At 38.9% G+C, this 9,097-nt stretch overlaps 1 protein-coding gene across 2 annotated transcripts; it reads left to right on the top strand.

Moving 5' to 3' along the window:
* Positions 1–339: 339 nt before the first annotated feature.
* LOC104085127 (WEB family protein At3g51220-like) lies at positions 340–2,088 on the top strand. Of its 2 annotated transcripts, none has more exons than XM_009589094.4 (2): positions 340–616; positions 1,367–2,088. In XM_009589094.4, exons 1-2 carry the CDS (start codon positions 476–478, stop codon positions 1,886–1,888), a joined length of 663 nt encoding a protein of 220 aa, XP_009587389.1. In that variant the 5' UTR covers positions 340–475; the 3' UTR covers positions 1,889–2,088. The 2 variants fall into 2 exon arrangements, with proteins under 2 accessions (XP_009587389.1, XP_009587382.1); XM_009589087.4 differs by having other exon boundaries at positions 1,361–2,088.
* The last annotated feature ends 7,009 nt before the right edge of the window (positions 2,089–9,097 follow it).

The raw sequence follows: 9,097 nt of genomic DNA, 5'->3' as shown, positions 1-9,097 counted from the left end.
TTTTCCCTTTTTCTAATTCTTATCTCTTTGTTTTTAGGAAATTGTTATTGCTGTAATATTCAGTAGGCATTTGAAATGTGATAGTGCAACCACCAAACAGACCATTATAACTAATAAGCAGTAAATATCACCATCAAATAATTAACAAACAGATCAAATATATATCTTCTAGTGAAGTGAACGCGAAGAAATGAATTCCCCCACCTCCAACACCCTTAGCTCCTTCCCTAAAATGATTTTCATGACATTCTTTATTAGGTAATCCTAGAATTATTTGTAACAAACAACCTCTTTCTTCATCGTCTCATATATATATAAACCCCATATTTGACAATTAAAATGACAAGACAAAATTTCGTCGGCAACTTCATTAATGCAGTTGCGGAGGAGTTTCTAGTTTCCTTTTAATTAATTACCACTGCACAAATAGAAAAGAAGAAGCTTAGTTATATATTTTTGCATTCTGGAAAGGAAAATGGAAAGGGAAGAAGGAGTGGTGGTGCGGGGACGTGTGGAGATCGACATGCGGCAGCCTTTTCGGTCAGTGAAGGAAGCAGTTATGTTGTTTGGGGAAAAGGTGTTGGCTGGAGAGATTCATGCTAAGCAACTTAAAGAGGTTCTTTTTTCCTTCTATGTTAACCTCTTTCTGAAGTTCAGATCGATGAAACGCTTTAACCTTGAATAAGCCTCATAAATCGACTAACAGTCCATCATATTATGGACTTAATTTCTATATGATGCATCCCCATTATATTCCCAAGTATTTTAAGGCTGAGTTTAAGTATTATGTATTGTGAGTTGTGACATATATTTTCAGTCACTTATAAGAAATTTTATGATACTCTAAAAAAGATTAGCACATTTCAATATTTTATTAATAAGAAGTATTTATAGTCACATAAATGTTATGACATGTTTCAAACCACAAGTTTCAAAAGTTTTACATTCATACAAATGCTATGGCTTATTTATGACCACATATCTCAAAAGTTTTCTCTTCTTTATTAAAATTTGTGCCAAATCAAATTAAGACAATCTTTTTCAAACGAAGGGAGTAGTGTATTGGTAATTAGCCTAGTAAAAATAGTAGTTAACCTGTTACTTATATTATGATCACAAATTAAACTACAAAGTGATAGTGCAGCCATTTGATTACCTGGAATTCTACTTAGAACTTTAACAGGCTGAAATTAAACCATAACATGCTTGGTAGGGGCGCTATATTTTTAATGTATTTGCATGGAATATCATCACACATGCTAAGGGAATAAGGATATACTATAAAACGTTGGCTACATGACTAGCAAAGTTCTGCTACTACTCCCTACAAATTTATCAGTATCTCAATGATCAACGTCAGGTGCAGACAAAAGCAAGTGGTGGAAAAAACCAACCCAAATTTGGAGGAGAAGTCAGAGAAGAGCTTGAAGAGACAAAGCAAAGTCTCCAGAAAGCTAAAGAAGAAGGAACATTTATGGCCCATTGCCTTCAATCTCTTAAAGAAGAGCTGGAACTGACAAGAAGAGAGATACAACAGTTGAAGACAAGAGAACCCCAACACAAAGTACCATTAGTGATGATGGATCCAGAGATTGAAGAGCTAAAGTTCATTGAGCAACCATCATCAAAAGTTGAAGTCAAAACACAAACTGTAGAGCAAGATGATGATGATGAGAAGGAGGAGGAGATCGAGTTCCAGAAAAAAAGATCTGTCAAGTTTGCTAGTCCCCCTCTGCTCACTAAGGTCATTGCTGTCAACAAGGAAGATGTTAAGAAAGAATGTGAGACTAGTCCTTCACAGCTCAAGAAGAAATTGAAGAGGAAGCCTTTAATCCCTTTAATTGGTGCCTTGTTTTCCAAGAAGAAGGGAAACCAGGAAAATGCATGAATCTTAAATGTCCTAAACCTTGTTTCCCTGATTACCTCTGAGCATAGAAGAAACATGCAATGATATATAGGATACCAGCAATATTATTACTCTACCAGTACAATTCAGCGTCTGGCCTTGTTTAAGGAATTAAATAGTAGTCACGAAAATATATATATACCGTTTTGTTAATTAGCTATTACTCAACGCCTTTCATCAAATTATTAGTGAGTCTCTTTTTTATTTTTTCATTCAATTATCTAGAAATGTAGTTTTACTATTGTATGGGCCAAAACAATATCTTTGATATAGGCCAGCCACGTCAACACCATGATGGCCTTCGTCGGCTGCCATGTGCTATCAGTAAGGTCTCCACAAAAGGCATTATCCACTCATCGACCTCGCCCGCAAAGACGACCTCGATAAGTGGAGAGACTAACTCTATGAGCCAAAAAATATCTTTGATATAGGCAAGCCACGTCAGCACCATGATAGCAATTTGTCGGCTGCCACGTGCTATCAGTAAGGTCTCCACAAAGATCTACCCCACGTCGAAGTAGCCTCAAAGCGATGAAGGGTGTGGTCGAAGAGTCAACAAAGATCAAGTTCGTGAAGTCATCATAGTTCAAGGTCGAGGTCGAGCATCTTAGACAGGGTTATAACAACTAATTTTAAGATAGGAGACAAAAGAGAATATTCTAGTGGATATTATCTGCACCTGTACTATTAGGGTTTCTAGGACATGTTCCCTATAAATAGAAAGAGACACAATGATAGAGAACATGGGATATTCATTTGTAAAAAACACATTGACTTTATAGAGAGAATCTGATCCTAATATAAGCATACAAAAATAATCTTTTTATTAAGATTCTTGTCTAGCATTTCCACTAGATCTAAGAACAACCTAAGTGCTCAAAAGCTTATCAATCATTCATCATTGTGATAGAGAATATCCACACATCTCACCCCTTTTCGAGTGACTCACATATTTTTATTTACTTAAATGATATTTGTCGCTATTATTGCTATTTAATGCCATATTCCATCTTTTTGGATCATTGAACACTCTTATTATCGCTTACATTCATTGCTATCCACACAAATATACAAGTTATTTGTCATAAAAATGATAACTACGTCTTCAGGATATTATTAATAGCTAAAATTGACTCTTCTTTATTTAAATCTAATTGGTTGAACCAAGATCTATATTTTTGGTCAAACAGTTTGGCACCGTCTGTGGGGCCTTCTTAACTAAATTTTTAGTTTCCTTTAGATCTACAGCTAATGTGATTCACTAACCTAACAAACCCCAAGATTTTTCTCTTTTTTTGCACATACGGAAACCTACATGGCAGGTAACCAAGGAGAGAAGACTAAAGTGAGAGGCAGTTTCCCTAGCAACCTCATGAACGCTATCAACAAGAGCTGTGAAGCAGTGGGCGATGATGTGAGGCCCACTGCCTCCCCTAAGCGCGAGAGGTCGCCTCCCCCCATTGTAGCGTAACAAAACCAAATGGAAAATGGGTCTCCATGTCCATAGAAGAAGGGATACCACCGGTCGAGAAAAAACTCCTCGAAGCATGGTTGACCGATACGCTAGCAAGCGTGCTCAACAAGCCCACTCAATGCCCGACTACAGAGACCGTAAGAACCTACACAATGCAACGAGCAGACGAACATGGCGACCAACCATACCCTCCAATGCCAGGTATAACTCACAATGTTACCAACAATGCAGGTGACAGCATCCTTGCCGCTGTTCTAAAAAGGGTGGAAGAAATGGAGAGTGAAAATAAAGCACTTAGAGACCAAATAAAAGAACACCAAGAACGAGTCGACAAGATATCGGGCGCCCCTAAGCTATTGCCAAAGAGGGACGCCGACAGGTTCGTAGAGCAGCCGTAGGAAGCAGCCCCACATGCCATACCAAAGACCTTCAAAATGCCACCGTATCTTAGGATATACAATGGAACGACTGATCCCGAAGATCATGTGACCCATTATGTCACCGCCGTGAAAGGCAACGACCTCACCAAGGAAAAATGTCCTATATTCTGCTAAAGAAATTCTGCAAAACTCTTACGGGAGGGGCATTAACATGGTACTCACAGCTACTAGCCCGCTCCATAGAAACCTCCAAGGAAATGGCCGATAAGTACGTAACGGCGCATGCTGGAGCTAGGAAAGCTGAAACAAGAGTAAACGACATATTCGCCATCAAGCAGTCCTTGGGAGAGGGACTTCCTCGCCCGATTCAATAGGGTAAGAATGACCTTACCGAACGTGTTTGAGGCGATGGCGGTCGCGGCTTTTCAAAACGGATTGAGTAGAGATGGTTCTAGAGCGACTAGAAAACTGCTTAGTTGCTTGATGAAATATCCTCTAACTACGTGGGACGAGATACACAATGCTTATTATTCCAAAGTCCGAGCAGATGAGGACGACCTCAATGGACCAACTCATCGTCTTATCTCGGTACAAGCCGAGTCCAGGAAAGAACGAAGAGACAACAGCAGGAGGGATCACCCAGTCTCACGACCTAACAGGGAACGACACCAGCCATACGTTCACCCCCTCCCCCTCCCCCCGCCCACCTCCTCTCCAATATGAGAAAGGCCCATCCAGGTCGAGAACGGGGACTCACCGAAACGAGAGAGGTATGCCCCCCATATTATCTGCTCACAATTTTTGTGTGTCACTTACAAAAATAGTTTATGCCCTAGAGAAACTCGGAATGAAGGTGAAGTGGCCACCAAAGATGAGGTCCGATCCGAGCACCAAAAAATACGACGCCCTCTACGAGTTCCACCAGGAGCGCGGACACAAAATAGAAGATTGCATCGCCTTCAGGCAAGAGGTTGTAAACATGTTATGGCAGGGACACCTCAAAGAGCTGCTAAGTGATAAGGGGAGAAATAACTTCGCCAGAAGACGTGAACACCAAGGCCCGTCAAAGCCACCGTCACCAGCTAGCACTATCAACATGATCATCGGCGGTAGCGATGATGCCTCCATCAACGACGTTAAATTCACTACCACCCACAAGCTCAAATGATCTATCACTCACGAATGCGTTATGACAGACTCAAAGAAAGTATCATCTTCGACGAGTCAGATGCCGATGGTTTGACTTTCCTTCACAATGATGCTCTCGTCATTACTTATGCGCATTTTAGATATTGATGTCAAACGTATCATAGTAGACGATGGAAGTGGAGCGTGCATTATCCATCCCCGAGTCCTCACCCAGATGAGACTCGAAGACAAGATAGTGCCACGCTGCATCACACTAACCGGTTTTTATAATGCAGTTGAACAAACATCAGGAGAAATTACCCTCCCCTTCTTGGCCGGCGGCATAATGCTGGAGACGAACTTCCACATCATGGACCAGACCACCGCATACAATGCCATAGTAGGACGACCATGGATACATCCCATAGAGTCGTCCCCTCCAGCTTATACCAAGTAATCAAATTCCCAACACCTTGGGGGATATTCAGCATACGGGGAGAACAACGCACATCCCGGGAATGTTACTGCATCGCCTTAGACAATACGACAACCTAACAGAAAAAAGATTAGGAAAATGAGGCATAGCAATCAACAGGATCGAGGTCGACACAAGAAGAGACCAGGGACGCCGTCATGGATACCGAAATGGTTGAAGCCATAGACTCGACTATAGAGGACCTCGACCCCGTTCAATTAGATCCCAGTGACTGCAGCAAAAAGGCCTACATCGGCTGCAAGCTCCTAGAACCAGGTAAATTTAGTCAATTCTTAATAATTAACGCAGATTTGTTTGCCTTCAGCCATGCAGATATGCCGAGCATCCCCAAGAAGTTCGCCACACACAAATTAAATGTCAATCCGTTCTACCCCCGGTAAGGCAGGTCAGACGAAAATTCAATCCCTCCATCATGAAGCCGTCCAATAGGAGATGGAGAAACTATTAAAAAATGGCTCCATGAGGGAGTCGAAATACCCCAAGTGGATCGCCAACATGGTGATAGTAAAAAAGAAAAATGGGAAATGGCGGATGTGTGTAGACTTCACGAACTTGAACAAAACATGCCTGGAGTATTCGTTCCCGTTACCACATATTGACCAACTCATAGACGCAATGGCCGAGCACAAGTTGTTGAGTTTTTTGGACGGGTACTCGGGCTATAACCAGATACTTATGGAAGAAGAGGACCAAGAGAAAACCATGTTCATCACCCACCGAGGAACATATTGTTATGGGGTCATGCCATTTGGGTTGAAGAACACAGGGGCTATATATCAAAGACTGGTCACGAAAATGTTCAAAGATCAGCTCGCCAAGACAATATAGGTATATATCGACGAGATGCTGGTCAAATCCGTAAAGGCAGAAGATCATATCGACCATTTGAATGATGCTTTCAACAAACTAAAAAGGTAAGGAATGAAACTAAACCCGGAGAAATGCGTATTTGGCGTGGCCTCGGGAAAGTTCTTGGACTTCTTAGTGTCATCGAGGTCAACCCAAACCAAATCAAAGCTATTGAAGGAATACTAGAGCTCTTGACTACCAAGAATCAAGTCCAAAGGTTGACTGATCGAATTGGCGCCTTATCAAGATTCATCTCGCGATCATCTCACAGATGTCATAAATGTTTTGGCGTACTCAAAAAGGATAACGGCCTCGAGTGGACACCCGAGTGCATACAAGCTCTGCGAGAACTAAAGGCGTATCTGTCATCACCACCTTTGCTCTCAAAGCCCGAACCCGGGGAACATCTAATCGTCTACCTGTGTAGCACCCTGAAAAATTTTGAAATACTTAAGTACTATTAAGAAAGTTGATGTGTGCTAATTACATTATTTTGTATGCAGACGATGACTATTAATATGATGGATATTAATTGGATATAATAATAAGTGTACGAGGTGTATTTGAATTGATATAGGGCATAAGGAGAGCCCTTGAGACAAATCAAGTTGGAAATTATATGATAGACTAAAGTTCCAAATGAGTACGCACAAAACCTAACTTTGGACAAGCATATATATATATAAATATAAGGATTTATGTGATGTACAACCTATCAAATGAAATATCTTTGAGTCTAGTTTTCTAACGCTTCAAACCGTTTGTCATTTGGATATTCCTATAAGAAGTTATGACCAAATTACCAAAGGCTGGCAAAGGAGTGAACTTGGGATGCGAAGCATCCGGGGCCGCATCCAAAAGAAAGGCTGGCAGTGAGGCACTGCTATAGCATCCGGGTCCGCGTCAGAGCTTCAAAAATGAGTGAACTGGGGATGCGAAGCATCCGGGGCAACGTCCGAAACCCAGAAATCTAGTCCTATAAATACAAAATCAAGAGAAGAGAATATTTTGTGTATTAAGGGTTAGGGTTCTTGCGGTGAAGAGGTGATTTTGACCTCAAATCAAGTCCAATCAACTAAGGTAAGTTGCTAATGATATTTTAGGTTGATTTTTACTCAATATACTTGAGTTCTAACACCATTCTTACATCAAAATACTAGATTTCATCATCAAATCCTCAAGAACACAAAAATCACTGAAGTTGTGATATTTGAAGATTGATCTACTAGAAGTAATTATAATGCTTCAAACTCATTTATTATGAGTAGTTAGAAGTTTTTTTTAAAAGTTTTAATGGTTGAAAGATTGGATTATGAAACTCTAGTTCATGGCATGAATAATACTTTTGAGAAAATAAGAGAGAAGATGAATGGTAATAAATTGATGACTACAATGAACCTATGGAATTATTTGTTAGCAAAAAATGAAAGTAATCAACTAAGTAATCACCCGAATTGTACATTTTGCAAGTGTTGATTATGGAAGGTGATGAATAGTAACTTGGTGGCATTGGATAATTGATGTAGTACCGTTAATGACTTTGAATGGGTATTAAATTATAAGAATGAAGTTGAATGGTCTAGCATCTGAATCTATTTGGCGATTTGAGTTGTTGGAGACTTGTGGCCAACTTATGAGCCATATATGTATATTGATCAATATTTTAGGTCATATTTTGATGTAATTAGGATATCTAATTGTAGATATCGACTTGTTGGTGATGTTTGACCATTTTAATCAACATTGGAATGATGAAAGATGATTGAAAGCTTGTGAATGTTAATAAAGCGAAAGCGAGGTAAGTTGATTAAAACTTACTCTACTTGAGAGACTTTCTCTAAAAGCTATTTTGAGTTAATACTTAAGTTGTTTGTAAATGTGCTTTCGTGCTTGTGAGGACAAATAAATATCTCCATGTACTAAAATATTATGTTGCATATGTAGTGTCATACTGTTTTATAAAATTTTATTTTAAATCTTGTCGGCAAAATGACACTCAAGGTAAATGTTATAAGTTTTTATCAAAACTTATGTATTGAAAAGAGTATACATATTTGAGTGCTAAAGATAAGTTTTCATGAAAAGTATTTCTTTTAAAAATTGATGAGCAGAATAACACTTGTATTATCTTTTAAAGATTGATGTTAAATTGCTAAAGACTTTAGCATGTAAAAGGTTGTTTATTTAATTCTGTTCAAATAATTTAGATTTTCTATAAACGCTATGATTTGATAAAAATAGATCCTTTTAAGCTACTATGCTGTGAATCTATTTTTGAAGTATCAAATATTTTGGGAGTTATTTGTGTTCACAGAGATTGACTTCAGATATATTGTGTTAGTTGTCATGAAACTATATGTATTGGTGTAGGCGTAGATGGACACTTTGTGGTATAGACTACGACAGAGTGCTCTCCGTCGAGAGAGTACTATTTTGTTCTATTATTAGCATGACTGAGTCGATTCATACGGCACTACATTGAGACGACCTGAGCAAGTAAGGTATATGATACTTGCCGCTAGGTACATAACCTAGTTGACCTTCTTATGTCGGTGGTGGTATAGTACTCCCAGTGAAAGGTAAGAGTGATTTTCTTATGTTTAGGCCTAAGGAGCCGAAAGTGATTTCGATGACTTAAAGCAAATAAAATTATTTTGTATGATTTTATCCAAAATCTTGGGTTGCTATAAATGTTTTAAAAGTATATATTATGGGTTATGTTTTACTGGCTTTTATTTAAAATGACAGGGATCATGAATTGATAAAATTTCTTATCGTTTTATATCAAATATTGATGCATTATTTTTATAAAGTTTGTCCCAATAACTTAAGGTAGAGAGAGTTTATGACACTTATTGAGTACC

Source organism: Nicotiana tomentosiformis, chromosome 2 (assembly GCF_000390325.3).
Source record: "Nicotiana tomentosiformis chromosome 2, ASM39032v3, whole genome shotgun sequence".
In the NCBI taxonomy this organism is placed as follows: Eukaryota; Viridiplantae; Streptophyta; class Magnoliopsida; order Solanales; family Solanaceae; genus Nicotiana; species Nicotiana tomentosiformis.
This window is presented reverse-complemented; position numbering and strand designations above follow the sequence as displayed.